The sequence below is a fragment of the Jaminaea rosea genome (assembly GCF_003144245.1).
Source record: "Jaminaea rosea strain MCA 5214 unplaced genomic scaffold BDZ90scaffold_2, whole genome shotgun sequence".
NCBI lineage: Eukaryota > Fungi > Basidiomycota > Exobasidiomycetes > Microstromatales > Jaminaea > Jaminaea rosea.
Window position 1 is genome coordinate 436,046 of NW_020289976.1, and position 14,975 is coordinate 451,020.

The following is a 14,975-nucleotide window of genomic DNA, read 5'->3' on the forward strand; positions in this document are numbered from 1 at the left end:
TGAGGATGCTACTGAGTAGTTGAGAACGGCTCAAGACATCGGTCAGCTCGGCCTCGCTCGTGGAGGCGACGACTGCCAGTCCGCCCTTCGCCACGTGAGCCTCACCTTTCAGCCCAATCTGCCGCTCTGCTTCGCAGCGCCGGCGCCAATCTTGGAGGCCCCGATTCAGCTTCTTCCTGCTTGTCCATTCTCACAACTCTACTCCACACTGCTACGCAATGGCATCACAACCGACTGCTATCCTCTCCGTCTACAACAAGGCGGGGCTCCTCGACCTTGCTAAGGCGCTTCATGCTCAGGGGGTAAAGCTACTCGGCTCGGGAGGGACGGCCAAGATGGTCAGGGAGGCTGGCATCGACATTGGGTGCGTGTATGCGCCTCAGAAGGCTGCATGTATGCTCGACTGCTGACCCATTTGAAATGCCTTCTTCGTCTGCAGCGACGTCTCTGACATCACCAAGGCACCGGAGATGCTCGGCGGCCGTGTCAAGACTCTGCACCCCGCAGTACACGGCGGTATCCTCGCCCAGACGAAGAAGGACAGCGACAAGCAGGACCTTGCTGCTCAGGGCTACAACCCCATCGACATCGTCGTCTGCAACCTTTATCCCTTTGAGGAAACTGTCGGTCGCGATCCTGCCCCGACACTTGCTCAGGCCGTAGAGGAAGTCGACATTGGCGGCGTCACGCTTCTCCGTGCAGCGGCCAAGAACCACGAGCGCGTCTGGGTACTCTCGGACCCTGCAGACTACAAGACGTTCCTTGACGCCTGGTCCAAGGGCGGCGAAGCTGCTCAGACTCATCGCAACCAGCTGGCCCTCAAGGCATTCACGCACACCAGCAACTACGACACTGCCATCTCCGACTACTTCCGCAAGCAGTACGCCTCCACGAGCGCTGGGACCTCGCTCGTCCAGCAGATGCCCCTGCGCTACGGAGCTAATCCTCACCAGAAGCCCGCTCAGGCATTTGTGACCAATGATGAGATGCCAGTGAAGGCCCTGTGCGGCTCTCCCGGATACATTAACTTCCTGGACTCGCTGAATGCTTGGGCATTGGTCAAGGAGCTCCAGGAGAGCACCGGCCTCGCCGCTGCCGCCTCCTTCAAGCACGTCTCCCCCGCCGGAGCAGCCGTCGCCGTACCCTTGACGACGGAGGAAGCTCGCGCCGCATTCGTCGACGACCTGGGAAGCCTCACCCCCTTGGCAACAGCCTACGCCCGCGCCCGTGGAGCAGACCGTATGTCTTCCTTCGGAGACATCATTGCGCTGTCTACGACTTGCGACGAACAGACGGCCCGCATCATCTCTCGCGAAGTTTCAGATGGTGTCATTGCACCTGGCTACGAGCCTGCTGCCCTCGAGGTCCTCTCCAAGAAGAAGGGTGGCAAGTACTGCGTGCTTCAGATTGACCCCCACTACGAGCCCGACCTTATCGAGACGCGTCACGTCTATGGCATCCAACTGCAACAGCGCCGCAATGATGCGAAGATCACCAAGGACCTCTTCAAGAATGTGGTATCAAAGGAGAAGAGCATCCCGGACTCCGCCCTTCTGGACCTCGTCGTCGCGACCCTTGCCCTCAAGTACACCCAATCCAACTCCGTCTGCTACGCCCTTCACGGCCAAATCGTAGGCTTGGGTGCGGGGCAGCAATCCCGTATCCACTGCACGCGTCTCGCCGGCGGTAAAGCCGACAACTGGTGGCTGCGCCAGCACCCGCGCGTGCTCGGCCTTCCCTTCAAGAAGGGCACCAAGCGCCCCGAGAAGTCAAACGCCATCGACGTCTTTGTCGAGGGTATCATCGATGCGCCCGCCCTCGTTGGTGGCGAGGAACGCGCTCAGTGGGAGGCCCTCTTCGACAACGTGCCTGCGCCGCTGAGCGCAGAGGAGCGCAAGGAATGGGCGGACAAGTTTGAAGGAGTGTGCTGCGCGAGTGACGCTTTCTTCCCCTTCGAAGATAATGTTCATCGTGCGGCGAGGTCCGGCGTGAAGTACATCGCTGCGCCGGGCGGTAGTGTGATGGATGAGCAGTGCGTCAAGGCTGCGGATGGACATGGTATCGTCGTCGCGAGGACGGAGCTGCGTCTCTTCCACCACTAGAAGGGCATAGTAACAAAGCTGGGCAGATTGGATCAAAATGGGGAATAGATATGCGTCGCAACCAAGCAATGCCAAGGATCATTTACGGTCGTGGGCGTGTGCGTGTGCGTGTGAGTGGATGCAATCGTGTATCAGTTGCGGTAGAAAGATACAAACGCCGGGCTCTTATGAGCATCGTAGCGTCAATGGATAGAAGTACAAGCGAATAACAATGACAGGGCGAAGCCTTCGCCCGGGAAGGTGAGGTATCTGATGAAGAAATAGGTGACGACGATGAAAGGAGAAAAGTCACGACACCGACAAGGACAGGGGCTGCCTGTGCCTGAGGCTATTGGTGGTGGTGCTGAGCCTCAGTCTGTTGTTGTTGCTGCTGTTGTTGCTGCTTCTGCTGCGTGATGGCTTGCCACCAGGACTGCGCATCTGTCTGCGGAGGCTCGAGATGCCGCTGCTGCTCAAAAGGTCCGGGACCAGTCGCGTAGTCTTCGTATGACGAGGAAGATGCGCCGGGTAGAGCTTGTGTAGACCCACTCAGATCCAAGTATGGAACCTGCTGCTGACTGATGCCGCCATGTTGATGATGAGAAAGCAGGCCCTGCTGATATTGAGCCATCGTGCTGGGCGGGCCCATCGTGCGAGGCAAGGGCGGTGGGGGCTGAGCGAAGTAGGCCTGCGATTGAGGATAGGACGTCGAGGCAGCAGAGGTGGGACAAGATGCCGAAGGTAGCCACGCCGGCACGCCAGAAGCAGTGGTGATTGGCGTCGTTTGCTGAGTCGACGCCTGTCCTGAGCCCCATGTACCAGGCGAGTCGAAGATGCTTCCGCCCCCGTCCACTGATGAGCTGACGCCCGGACTGATCCGTCCACCACCCTGGTGTTGATGCTGAGGCTGCAATACCATGGCTGCAGTGGCGGCGGTGAGTCCTGCAGAGGAAGTGGCCGAGGAGCCTTGAAGTCCACTCATGTCCAGTGGGTCTTGTCCTGAGAAGCGGCGCGACGATGAGCCCATGCTGGCGAGTCCTGAGCCAACGGAATTTGATGATGAACCCGGACTGAGCCCGCCGCCGCTCATCCTGCGATCCTCTGTGCCGCTTTGGCCTTGCCCTTGGGGGTACGGCGCAAGATGGGAAAGAGTTGCGCCGACTGGCGATGTGATTGCTGGAGAGGTGTGAGTGCTGGTTGGCATCAGTTGAGCCTGACGAAGGTCCATTTGCAATCCAGAAGCCTGGTCGGTGGGCAGATTAGCTGCGAGTCCGAAGAAGCCAGAAGATGACGGCGTTTCGTTGCTACCATGAGCCGTGAACGGAGGTGGCAGAGGAGGCGCTGGTTGCGTGGACGTTTGGGAAGATGGAGGAAGAGGGGAGGCAGAGGCGACAGGTGAATTGAACCTACTCCGGTCGCCGAAATAGTTGGACCAGTTGAGAAGTTGATCACGGGACAGCTCTTGGTGGGACACGGATCGATTAGTGAGCCAGGCAGGTGGCTCGTGACCCACGCGAGGAGCTAATGCTGCTGCTGGCCTCTGGGCAGCTGCAAACGCAGCAGCTGCGCTGGCGGCGGCAGCGACCGTGTCTTGCGATGATGTCCACGAGCCCTTCCCAATGTAAGGCATGTTATCGACAGAGGAACGTCGGCGCAAGCCGGCATTGGAGTGATGTGCGACTGCTTGGTTGGTAGAATGGCCTTGCCAGGTCTGATCTGGACTCCATGCCAGGCCCTGAGGCGGTATCGTCGTCCTGGCCCAGGGTGGGAGATCGCTGCTCACGACGTCCGTTTCTTCGCCGGCCGAAGGGCCAGCACCGGGCATCGCCTGACGAGTGATGCCGCCCATCTGCAGGCCGCCCATCGTCGAGTACGGTGATGTCGACGTACTTCGCATCAGGTCGGTTGGGCCTGACACGGTAGCACCCCGTCGTCGGAGTGCTCCTGGTCCAGTGTCGAAGCTGTGGTCCGAGAAGAAGCGCTTGTTGCTGCTGTACGCATCAGGCGACACGACTGCTCCGTACGGTGTGCCGGGCGATGGGACGACGAAGCGCGAAGAGGACGAGCCGGCGATACCCAGTGGGCTGTTGGTGGCTGAGAAGCTTGCGAGGCCAGCGAGCTGGGCCTTGCGTATTCGAGAGGCTCTCTTCTTCTCGCGAGCAATGACGTTCTCTTCTCTGTCGAGGGTGAGACGGGTGAGAGAGGAGAGGAGGTTGTGTCAGTCGAGACGACTCAGTGCGTGGCAACGGCGTCAGGGCAACTCACTCTGAGATTGCTTCGTACTCGCACGGCTTGTTCAATCGCTGACATGTGCCACAGGCTGGCTCTTGACCATCACAGCGGATCTTCCTGTGAGTGAGCAGAGGAAAATTGTCAGAAGACTGGTCGCCTGAGGTAGAGGAAACGAGGTTCCGGTCTCGACGCACCTTCTTCGACAATGAACGCAAGCCATCGTCGCTCGCTGACGGCTTTTGCCCTTGTCGGTAGAGCCTTCGTTGCCATCATCTGGCGGCCCAAAGAGAAACCCGCCCAGCCGTCCATCGTGAGATGATGACATCGGGAGGTGCTACAGCGTTGATGCTCTTTCGTCGAGTAAGCCTGAAGCCCGTGATCAGCGGTCCAGGTGCCTGTGTGAAGTCGACAGCCAGCGAGACGGAGAAGCCCAGAAGGAAGCAAGAGCTGCTAAAGACCGGCTGAAACGCTACGGCGAAGAGGCTGTGATACAGAACAGACGCCGTCTGCGATACAGAGAAGATTAAGAAGAAGGAAGATGATGATGTGTCGCTCGGCGCCTTCGAGCTGCTCCCTCGATCAGTAGTGATCGAAGGCGCAAGGAAGGCTACTTAGCAGCGTGTCGCTGGCAACTCGGTGTCTGGAACGACACAGAGCGGGACGGTGTTGCAGCGGTCGGCTATGGAGGTGCTGCAACTGAGTCTGAGATCTTCGGATTGAAGCCGAAGAGTGAGTCGAGGTAGGGGGTGTGGCTCTCGTGTGAGTCCGACGATGACGACTAGTAGGATGAGGAGGAGAGCTGGTTGAAGAAGGAAGGTCATGACACACACGGGTCGTCATCAGCGCAGGCTATATGACTCTTCGTGCCCACTTGCGCATCCCAAGCCTGATGCCTGGCGCCTGACGCCTATTGCCCCGAGAGAGAGAGCTCATAGCGCTGTGACCCATCTAAATCGGGCGGGCGAAGGGGTCCTGCCATCACGACTGATCTCGCAGCTCAGCCTGAATTGCGAGCAATCTGCACGCTGCGCCCTCACGCACTCCTCTCTGATTGGCAGCAAGGGTAAAGCGATGGTGATAGCTCCTCAGCTCTAGGAATGAGAGGACCGGGCGGAGGCTCAATTGTCGTCTTTGGAGGTGAAAGGCTCGCCTACGTGCTGGCTGGCTGGCTGGCTGGCTGGCTGGCTGGCTGGCTTGCTTGCTTCCCTTGTCCCTGTCTCGCGATTGTGACGACTTGGCGTTGAGCGGAGCGCTACCACCCCTTCTTCGTTCGCCCCCCCCCTCTCTCTACCCAAGAGACGGCCCCCTCGCTGAGCGTCATGAACCTTTGACTCCCGTCTTCAGACTCAGACGCAATGAACCACGGGCGCACCGATGCAGTGGCACTGACCGCGTTAGCGACGCTTACCGGACCAAGCGGCTCTGGGACGGCACGACGGGCGAACCGAGTGGAAAGAAGCCGCCTTACTCTTGCTGCTGCTGCTGCTGCTCCTCCCTGCCCGTCGCGATGCGAAGCAGCTGGTGAGATACACCTGCATCACTCGCAGCTGACTTGGCCTCTGTTGCTCAATTCAATGGGAGTTGATGTCGCTAAGTGCGAGATTGGGTCTCAGTCGTTTTCTCATCTCACGCTTAATACACGGCTCAAAAAGCTACCGCTGTCAGGCCCGCAGGCTCAGATGGAGCTTATGTTGGGGTCGAGCGAATGTGGCACTTGAGCTACCAATTGCTAGGTACGATGCAGTCAGTGCAAGGAGCTCATTAAGCTGACTTGATTGAAAGAGCAACATGCAGAGGGGAAGGACGAGGAGCAGCAGGCGTCTTCGTACGCTCGGTGGCCTCAGCGTCAGCGTGAGAGTTCTCGTCTCGCTAGGTTTCGAATGTATAATTCACCATATCAGCTTGCGACATGATGTGGGGACGTCGAGACGGTCATGATGCTGGCTGATGTGCGTCTTCCTTTCTGGAAAAGAGAGACTAGTCGCCCTACCCGTCGCACATTCTTTACCACACACAGCCTATCTCTTTGATTTTTGCCTCCCCATCAGATCGGAGCTAGAACTTGAAGTGTGGCGTCGGTGACGAGCGTCTTTGTTGCCGGTCGTGCTGTGAAGTCAGTTTCACCCCCAGCTGTTCCTGACGGTGGGAAATCGGGCTCGATCCTCCTTGAAGATATATCCTCTCTCCTCTGCTCAGGTGCTCCACGGTAGCCATTCATCTCATCTCAATCTCGACGGAGAGTACGTAAATGGCCGCGCCACTGTGGAGCTTGGTGATCTCCGCCGCGGCCCGCTAGCGGTATTTTGGAGATGATCCACGGCAAAAGAGGCGTCGCAAAGGACAACGCCATCACTGATGATGATGAGCGCTGCGACGACATTCGTTCGTGATAGATGCGCCAGTGCTGTGCTGAGTACCTTTGCCTTATCTGCGCGTACGCGCCGTGCATCATCTCCGTCCAAGATCTCAGTGCACAAACAATGAACTCAATTCGCGCAGACGAACCGCAAGCTGCCAAGACATCCCGCAGCAGCCCGAAGTACGACGTGCAGCGTACGTCAAGCTGGCAACGGACTCATTCAACTCACCCTCGTGGCCTCGTTGCGCCTCATTATGATTATGCCCGCGACTCCACCTCGGTCTGCAACCCAGCATTGTGATTGTGAGGTCAACGTCAACCACACCGGGAGTATGTCTCCGACGAACCACTAGCGTAGAAAGATGCTCGGAGTTGGATACGAGGAACAGCCGCGGCAGGTACGAGGCACTTGCAACGAACGTTGTCGCCGCCTAAACTCAGGTCAACGAGGACCGAGTATGACTTGACCTGACACTGTCACGCGACGCCTTTGGCTGTAAGCAAAGGGTCCAGTGTGGGGTCTTTGATGACGCGCAGCTCTCCTCGTCGGTACCAAGACTTTGTGCTCTAGCAACACCAATAACGCCCGATGCCACGGCTTGTCTGCATACGGGAGAGGCTAGTCCAAGTCTCCGCAAATAACACCAATTGGAGCGCCGCCGGTATCTCGACAGACAGGCGCTCTTGACAAGCTTCCAATGGCTCTCAGCGTCTTGTTCATCCGAGAGAAGAGAGGAGAGCGAGCGTGTCGCTACAATGGAGAAGAATGGGTCCCCACGCTCTTATGAGCTCGTCATCATCTCCTTGAAGCGAAACCTTCTGCTCTCCCGTGCGAGAGTAAAGTGAGAGCGCCTGTGAAGAACCAGGTCACGCGACAAGGGTAGGCCATCGGCTATCGCGGGTTGAGCTTCGCGTGTCGGGCGAGTCATCAGCCTGATGTTGACAGAGTGTCAAGATCGTGCTTCTGGTGTGGGCAAGCATAAGTTTCGAGTTTCGAAGAGCACGACTCAATATATCCACCGCTACCGTAGCTGCTACGGAAGTCGCAGTCGCGCATCGCAGGCTTCTTCCTCCTGAGTTGCGCCCGTAGCGCGCAACTACGCAGCCTCGTCCCCCTCAGGCTCGGTTTCCTTCATCACAAAGCCGGTAGCCTTGCTCATCTCCTTCTTTGTCCCGTCCTCTTCCCCCACTTCCTTCTTAGCAGGCGCCTCCGGAATCTGCCCCTTTACTGCCTCGTACAATGCCCTGCCTGCCGCTCCGTTTGAGCAGCGTACTGCAAAGTGACATGGTGCCCCTCCCGACTCGCCACCTTCCAGAGCTACAAAGCGCACGAACTTCTCCTGGGCTAGCTCGACGCCCATGCCTGGGAAGAGGCGAACATTCAGAATCAGTCGCAACACGCCTTCGGCTCGCATGACGAGACGAGCGGCGCTTGCTCCACCACTACCTCCTGATGCGGAGACAGAGGGCCTCGGGTACTTCCCCAGCTGCGGGTACTGTTGGCTTCGCTGCTGGTAGTAGAGATCCTTGGGCACGTTGACGCGTAGCGTGCCCGTTCCTCGTTCCTTCCACGTGCCGTCTTTGGACCCTTCTTTGGTCATTGTGTACAACTTTGCTCGGACACTGTGGATCGTACGCTCCCCTTCTTCGCCTGTGGCGAGATCGGTCTCGGCCAGCTGCTGGACTTTGGGTTTGGGGGCGGACCCAGTGGCTGCTTCGTCGTCGCCAGCTGTGGCTTCAACGTCTGTGGTATCGCTTGCCTTCTTGCTAGACTCGGCAGCGTCTGCTTCATCCGCTGTTGTCCCTTGCTTCTGGTCGAAGATTGACTGGCTGGCTGCAGGCGTCCCTTCAGCTGAAGAAGAGCCAGCTGCAGCCTCGTCACCAGGTGCCGGCGTAGCAGGTGAGGATGTACCGCTAGTTGTTGCTCCTGCTGATGCAAAAGGCTTGGAAGCCGCGAAGGCTCCAAAGCCCAAGCTAGGAGTACCGCCTGCTTTCTTTGCTGACGGAGCCGAAGTCCGTGCCTTTGGCGTGGCTGTGCCGACTGATGATGTGTCCGATGTAGGCGACTTTGCACTACTGCTGCTACTGCTGCCTAACGCGCTCGGCTTGATCGCACCAGTCGTGCCGCTCATTCCGCCGCTTAGCTTGGATGATGATGCCGCCGCTGAGCCATTCGGGGCGCCGAAAGGTGAGGCGCTTCTCTGAGAGGGCGAGGACGACGACGCTCCAGAACCGGCAAGCCAGCTAGGTCCAGAGACTCCGGTTCTTGCGCTAGTACTCGTAAAGGGAGAGGAAGTCGATGAGAAGGAGGCGAAGGTGGGTTGTTTGCGCACGGGAGTAGCCGAAGCTGCTGCAGCTGGTGTTGATGAGGAAGAGGTAGCGGCGACAGCGGCGTCCTTGCGCGGAGGGAGAGCCGGTGGCTCGGATGACTTGGCATTGTCACCCTTTGAAGGTTGATCACCTGCGTTGGCGGAATCTTTGCCAGCTGCCTTGGTCGTACCCTTCTCTGCCTCGCCGTTGCCCTCAGCCGCGTGACTCTCCCCCATATCGGCCCTCTTCGACTCTCTCTCATCATAGCTCAACTCCTCAACTCTCCTCCTGATATGCCCAACTTTCTCGCCTCCGTCGCCCTGTGCGCCCTCGACGCTGGCAGTAGCAACGGCACCTCCCTCATCACTTGCAGCTTCGTCGTCCTTCGCCACAACTGTAGGGCTATCGCCGCTGCTGCTGCTCTCGATGAGCCTGTTCTTCTTTGTGGGCAATGCCGCATCTGGCATAGATGGGTTGTCTTGTGACGACTTTTGCAGAGCAGATGTAAAGGACGAGGAGGGCTCGAGACTGCCCTCGCGATCACGTTTGCGGCTAGCGATTTCTTCTAAGTGCGTGGAAAGAAGGGGGCCGGCGGACGGGGTTGTGGGTGGTGACGATCAGCATATGGCCTCTGTAGCAGGGTTTACGCGCGTCATCCCTACCACTCACCACTGATTTGCGCTTCTTCCATGGGTATGACTCGCCTGTATACCTTCTTCGAGGGGGATCGTGGCGGCTTTGGCTTGTTGATGCTATCCTGATCGGCGGCATCGACGTCGACGACTGATTGGATTGCATCGGCCTCATCCGCCTTTGCTACCGATGTCTCGTTGTCCTTTGCAGGCTGTGAGGCCGCAACATCTTGCGCAAGCTCTCCGCGCTTGGATGACTGCTGGGCCTCTGCTTCTTCGCTCGTCATGGTCTGTTGATGCGTGTGGTGTGGTACGAATTCAAGTCGTCGATTGGATGCGCCTCAGGCGAGTCGAGTCCACTCAACGGCGCCGCCGCGCCTCTCGATCCGGGTCCGCGTGCAGTCGACCAGTGCACGAGCCATCGAGTTGATGACGACTTTCTCCCCTCGTATCCTATCATCGACCTCGACTCGCAGCCATGTCCTCTTCATCATCGAGCATCGATCCGCAGCAAGTACTCGAATGGACCATCTCCCTCGCCAAGCAAGCGGGATCCGTCATCAGCAAAGGGCGCGAGACGCTGCGCGACGACATTGCAAAGGACTACGATTCCATCATCAAGAAGAACTCGAGCGATCTCGTCACAAAGACGGACCAGGATACCGAAGCCTTTGTAAAGAAGGCCATACTGGACAAATGGGGCCCAGAAACAAAGTTCATCGGAGAGGAGAGCTATGCGGCTGGGGAAGAGAACGTGTTGGATGATGCCTTGACTTTCATCGTCGACCCGATTGATGGCACTACGGTGAGTCCAAAGAGGCAGAGAGACTGGGTGTTGCCCATCGCCTTTGACTGACCGCCATGCTATCTCACCACTTCTGCCGACTTCCAGAACTTCACCCACGCCTTTCCCTTTTTCTGCATCTCCATCGCCGTAGCTTACAAGTCCCAACTGCTCGCAGGGGTAGTCTATGCTCCCTTTCTGGACCGCCTGTACACCGGTCTAGCCGGGCAAGGCTCCTACCTCATCACTCCTAGCGACGGTACACCTCGCAAACTTCCTCTGCAGAAGCCGCTGCCTCTGCCATCACTCAAGCAGGCGCTGATTGCCTTGGAGTGGGGGTCGGACAGGAAGCATGAGACAGTTGAGAGGAAGGCGAGGACGATGGAGAAGCTCGCATCGCAGAGGGGCAACATGGTCCAAGGCATCAGGAGTATCGGTAGTGCCGCTCTCAGCTGCTGCTTTGTGGCTGAGGGCAGCATGGACTGTGAGTGCGCAGTATTCAGGCCAGGCATTAAGCATTCGAGCTGACCAGCGTCATCACCCCTCTTTACCGACATCAGTGTACCACGAGATCGGCTGCTGGGCTTGTGAGTGGACGGTCAGCCCCAGAAGCCTGATGGTGCTAAGCGACGAAGCTGATATCCCCTTTACTGTTTCAACTCGCAGGGGACATTGGCGCCGGCTTCACGATCATCAACGAGGCCGGCGGCCTCACCGTCGGCTCCAAGGATGACACGCTGTCCAAGATCAAGGCTAACGGCAAGGAGCTGGGTATCGTCACTCCGCAGGTTCTGCAAGGTCGCAAGTACTGCGTCGTGCGAGGCGCAGAGCGTGACGATCAGGTTGGACTTTTGAAGGAGTTCTTTGAGGCCATGGACGAGTGGGAGGCATGAGCGCCCCGCTGACATCTGGAGAGTAGCGAGTTGCGGGGCATGAGTTATGCTTCAAAAGGCGATCAGTACATGTGTTTCCGATCGCCGAAAGAAAGAAACTTGAATGGTCGAGAGAAGTAGAGAGTGGAATGTATGCACCTCTGCTCCCCTCTGTCTGCGTCTTCCTTGTCAAAGTCTCCGGCCCGCCCTCCACCCCTGGTCCGGCCGGTCTCGGCAGTTGAAGGCCGCGACCGTCGAATCCGCAAGTCGCACACGACGCAGCAACGGCTGTTGCATCGAATTCCTGACCTCCTAGCCAAATCATAGATTCGACGATCATCACGACTTCTTCAGCCGCCCAGCATCTAGATCATCGCACCGATCCCCGTGCAAGTTCCACGTGGTCCGCCGCCTGCAAGGCTCAGCCCCTCCACCCACAAGGCCGACGAATCGACGTCGCCTCTTTCATTCCTTATCTTGTCCGTGTCCCTCCTCGTCGTCCAATCCAACCCACCGCCAGGCTAGCAGCATGTCCTTCTTCTCTCGAAGCCGCTCAAGCGCCTCATTGAACGCCAACGCCGCCGGCGAGGGCTCATCCGCTGACTCGCCACGCGGGTCGCGCAAGCCTTCGCCAGTCCCTCCAGCCTCCAACGACGAGTCTGTCAATGCAGCTACGAAAGACATGCAGTACCTCGACGTTGGCGGGAGCAGAAGCGGTAGCAGTAGCCCAGAGAAGGAGCGCAAGAGTGGCTTTCTGGGGATGAGATCGCGGACGGCCAGTCAAGCGAGCTTGAAGAGCAATAAGAGCGCAAAAGAGGGGGCGGGTGGCGCAAAGGGCGAGGCAGCTGCGACGACGAGCGCAACGACATCGACAGGAGCAGGTGTCAGCGTCAACGGCGCCCTCGCAGCGGGCTCGTCAGTGGGCATGAGAGAGAAAGCCGCCCTCAATACAGCAGGAGCCGCAGTGTCCAGCACGAGCACGAACGTAGACGAAAATGCAGAGGAGCTGCCACCAGAGATGACGGGTAAGAAGTGGGTGAGTGTCCGCGCTGATGAGCTTCGTGTCACGGCACCGTACTCAATGTCGTGCTGACCATTCTCCTCGTCAACCTGCCGCTGCTACAGCGACCCCGCCCAGGCCATCCAGGAAACCTATCGCCTTCTCAAACCTCTGCCCTCCTCCAACTCACCGGTCTCTTATCCTCTGACTCTGCCCTCCCACCAACATCTCAATTCACACCAGAAGAGCTCGAGATCCCGCTATGCCGCTTCCTACGCGCTCGCAACTGGAATGTGAGCCAAGCCCGGGAAATGTGGAACAAGAGCGTCGAATGGAAAAAGAGTGTCGATCTCGACCGACTCATGACGGAGTTCGACTTTTCCGAGAGGGAACAAGTGGCCAAGGCGGGCTGGCAGATGTACTTCCACAAAGTGGACAAGCTCGGTCGTCCCATCTTCGTTCAGGATCTCGCAGGTTTGGACCCAGCTCAACTCTGGGTTCATACGAATCCGGACCGCATCGTAAAGAACTTCGCCGTCACGCTCGAGCACGCAGTACGGTATCGCTACAAGGCTTGCAGTGCTGCCACGCCCGACGGGAGGTTGATAGAGGACAATCTGATGATCCTCGATATCCAGGGATTGGGGATGAGCACCTTCTGGAATTTCAAGGGGCAACTTCAGCAACTCCTCTCGATTTTGGACAACAATTTCCCAGAATTGAGTGGGAGAGTACAGATCATTAATGCTCCTTGGCTTTTCAGCACAATCTGGGGCTACTTGAAAGGCTGGCTACCCCCGAATACAGTCGATAAGATCGACATCACCGGGGCTGACTACAGCGGGGTATTGCTGCAGTTCATTGATGCAGAGGCGCTGCCCAAGCGACTTGGAGGCAAATGTGAATGTAAAGGTCCGGGCGGTTGTGTGAGGAGTGATGCGGGACCGTGGAATGCGGCAGGCGTGGATGGCAGGCCGGCCGCTGCGGCCGACAAGGAGAAGCTTACGGGTTAGATGGCCGAAGTGGAACTCAAGGCGAGAAGACTGGGATAGACAGCGCTGTACCACCTCATGACTGATGCGTAAATACACTTGCAGACGAATGCCTCACGATTCAGATGGCGTGTGATGTAAGAGATTGATTTTTGCTCGCTTCTATTAGACTCGACACCTGGCTCCCTCATTTGTCACCCTCTGTCTCACCCAAACCCGAGCTCACCCGAACATCTTGGCGTACTGCCTCCTCTGCCTCTCCTTCTGCGCCTTCTTTGCCTCCTCCAACTTGACCTTCTCCCTCTTGATACCGGCATCGTTAGGCTGCACCCTCGCAGCGTCGGTCAGATCACTGCCTGCCCCTTCAAAGTCATTCAGACGTGAGCGAGCGAGAGCTCGACGGTAGTACGCTTTTGCCAGGTCGGCGTCGTCCTTCGATGAAGTGGCAGACCCAGGGACGTGGTATGACTCTACGACGGAGATGGCGCTACTCGCACTGTCCTCTGCCTGGCGGGCATGAGCCTTTGCCTCGCCTTGCGCGCCTTCCTTCTTAACGTCACCGGCAGCCGCCTCCGCCATCTTGAGAGCACAGAGCGCCGAGTTGAGGTACAAGGCCGCCTTCAACTGCGTGTACTCTCTGGCGAACTCTGGCTTGGCTTTGCTGTCGTGCGTGTCGGGTAGGACGGGGTGGACGTTGAGGTAGCGGAGCGATTTTGTGAATTTGGCAAGGGCAGGGCCGTAGGAGCCAGAGGCAAAGAGGGTGCCGCCCATGGACTTGAGCTCTTGCGAAATGCGCAGAGCAATTTCCGGCTGCGATCGACGGGAGGAAGGGTGGGCTTGTCAGTGAAATGCTGATTGAGGAGACTGTCGCGGCTCGCTCGACACTCACGCTCTCCTCGACATTCTCCGTCTCCCTGTCCTCAGGGAACTCTTCGTACTTGTCACCCGACGCATCAGCTTCAATTCCCCACCCATTCTCCTCTTCACTCCTCTGCAGCTCTCCGGCACTCTCAATCGTGATGGCCTTGACGGGCTTGTCATTGGCGCCCTTCTGCGTCTTCTCAATCTGCCTAACCACGTCCTTGCCCGCGAGCACACGGCCGAAGACGACGTGCTTGCCGTCCAAATGGGGCGTGGGTACGGTGGTGATGAAGAATTGGGAGCCGTTGGTGTTGGGCCCGGCGTTGGCCATCGAGAGAAGGAAGGGGCGGTCGTGCTTGCCTGTAAGGTCCTCGTCGGCGAACCTGGCGCGCGAGGCGAAAGAGCGGGAAGCAATGGTGGTGAGCGCTCTCAGGCCGACGTTTGTATCCTAACAGGCCCGTCAACACACTCACTTCTCGCCATAGATGCTCACACCGCCCGTCCCGTCACCATTTGTGAAATCCCCACCCTGGATCATGAACTTCTCGATGACCCTATGAAATCCACTACCCGCATACTGCAGCTTGACGCCATCCTCGTTGGTACCCTTTTCACCCGTGCAGAGGGCGCGGAAGTTGTCGGCCGTCTTGGGTACCTTGTCCGCATAGAGCTCGAAGACTATGCGGTTGGCATTTTGGCGGGTCGGGGCTGGAGAGCCGGAGAAGGAAACGTCGAAGTCTGCGGACAACAAGGGAGGAGGTAAGAGGCTGAGCTGGTTGATATGTCCCGCATTTATGAACAGATGAGCTCACAGACGATAGGGTTGCTTGTAGATGCCATGATGAAGTGAAG

At 58.1% G+C, this 14,975-nt stretch overlaps 6 protein-coding genes across 6 annotated transcripts; 3 read left to right on the forward strand and 3 right to left on the reverse strand.

Moving 5' to 3' along the window:
• The first annotated feature begins 168 nt into the window (after positions 1 to 168).
• On the forward strand, positions 169 to 2,301 carry BDZ90DRAFT_277720 (AICARFT/IMPCHase bienzyme). Its single transcript, XM_025509032.1, has 2 exons — positions 169 to 364; positions 440 to 2,301. The coding sequence occupies exons 1-2, from the start codon at positions 219 to 221 to the stop codon at positions 2,100 to 2,102; spliced, it is 1,809 nt and encodes a 602-aa protein (XP_025364055.1). The 5' UTR covers positions 169 to 218; the 3' UTR covers positions 2,103 to 2,301.
• An 866-nt stretch (positions 2,302 to 3,167) lies between these two features.
• Positions 3,168 to 4,638, reverse strand: BDZ90DRAFT_273434 (hypothetical protein; the record flags this gene model as incomplete). Its single annotated transcript, XM_025508801.1, has 4 exons — positions 3,168 to 3,274; positions 3,492 to 4,258; positions 4,347 to 4,430; positions 4,508 to 4,638. The coding sequence occupies 4 exons, from the start codon at positions 4,636 to 4,638 to the stop codon at positions 3,168 to 3,170; spliced, it is 1,089 nt and encodes a 362-aa protein (XP_025364056.1).
• A 3,131-nt stretch (positions 4,639 to 7,769) lies between these two features.
• Positions 7,770 to 9,901, reverse strand: BDZ90DRAFT_258365 (hypothetical protein; the record flags this gene model as incomplete). Its single annotated transcript, XM_025508063.1, has 2 exons — positions 7,770 to 9,547; positions 9,652 to 9,901. 2 exons carry the CDS (start codon positions 9,899 to 9,901, stop codon positions 7,770 to 7,772), a joined length of 2,028 nt encoding a protein of 675 aa, XP_025364057.1.
• A 191-nt stretch (positions 9,902 to 10,092) lies between these two features.
• BDZ90DRAFT_273436 (hypothetical protein) lies at positions 10,093 to 11,438 on the forward strand (the record flags this gene model as incomplete). The annotated part of the gene is made up of 4 exons (XM_025508802.1): positions 10,093 to 10,419; positions 10,507 to 10,882; positions 10,959 to 10,985; positions 11,065 to 11,438. 4 exons carry the CDS (start codon positions 10,093 to 10,095, stop codon positions 11,289 to 11,291), a joined length of 957 nt encoding a protein of 318 aa, XP_025364058.1. The 3' UTR covers positions 11,292 to 11,438.
• Positions 11,439 to 11,576: 138 nt separating this feature from the next.
• On the forward strand, positions 11,577 to 13,314 carry BDZ90DRAFT_249116 (CRAL/TRIO domain-containing protein). Its single transcript, XM_025507648.1, has 2 exons — positions 11,577 to 12,306; positions 12,396 to 13,314. Exons 1-2 carry the CDS (start codon positions 11,800 to 11,802, stop codon positions 13,281 to 13,283), a joined length of 1,395 nt encoding a protein of 464 aa, XP_025364059.1. The 5' UTR covers positions 11,577 to 11,799; the 3' UTR covers positions 13,284 to 13,314.
• Positions 13,315 to 13,389: 75 nt separating this feature from the next.
• Positions 13,390 to 14,670, reverse strand: BDZ90DRAFT_230319 (cyclophilin-like protein). The gene is made up of 3 exons (XM_025505425.1): positions 14,597 to 14,670; positions 14,152 to 14,506; positions 13,390 to 14,072 (listed from the first exon to the last, which is right to left on the reverse strand). Exons 1-3 carry the CDS (start codon positions 14,659 to 14,661, stop codon positions 13,485 to 13,487), a joined length of 1,008 nt encoding a protein of 335 aa, XP_025364060.1. The 5' UTR covers positions 14,662 to 14,670; the 3' UTR covers positions 13,390 to 13,484.
• Between the last annotated feature and the right edge of the window lie 305 nt (positions 14,671 to 14,975).

Excerpts from the sequence above, each read along its gene's own strand:
- BDZ90DRAFT_277720 (XM_025509032.1), top strand. The coding sequence starts at position 219 with ATGGCATCACAACCGACTGCTATCCTCTCCGTCTACAACAAGGCGGGG. Across the intron at positions 365-439 it reads GAGGCTGGCATCGACATTGG|CGACGTCTCTGACATCACCA; the intron begins GTGCGTGTATGC and ends CTTCGTCTGCAG.
- BDZ90DRAFT_249116 (XM_025507648.1), top strand. The coding sequence starts at position 11,800 with ATGTCCTTCTTCTCTCGAAGCCGCTCAAGCGCCTCATTGAACGCCAAC. Across the intron at positions 12,307-12,395 it reads AGATGACGGGTAAGAAGTGG|CGACCCCGCCCAGGCCATCC; the intron begins GTGAGTGTCCGC and ends CCGCTGCTACAG.
- BDZ90DRAFT_230319 (XM_025505425.1), bottom strand. The coding sequence starts at position 14,661 with ATGATCCAGGGTGGGGATTTCACAAATGGTGACGGGACGGGCGGTGTG. Across the intron at positions 14,507-14,596 it reads GTGAGCATCTATGGCGAGAA|GTTCGCCGACGAGGACCTTA; the intron begins GTGAGTGTGTTG and ends CTCGCGCGCCAG. Across the intron at positions 14,073-14,151 it reads CGGAGAATGTCGAGGAGAGC|CCGGAAATTGCTCTGCGCAT; the intron begins GTGAGTGTCGAG and ends CGTCGATCGCAG.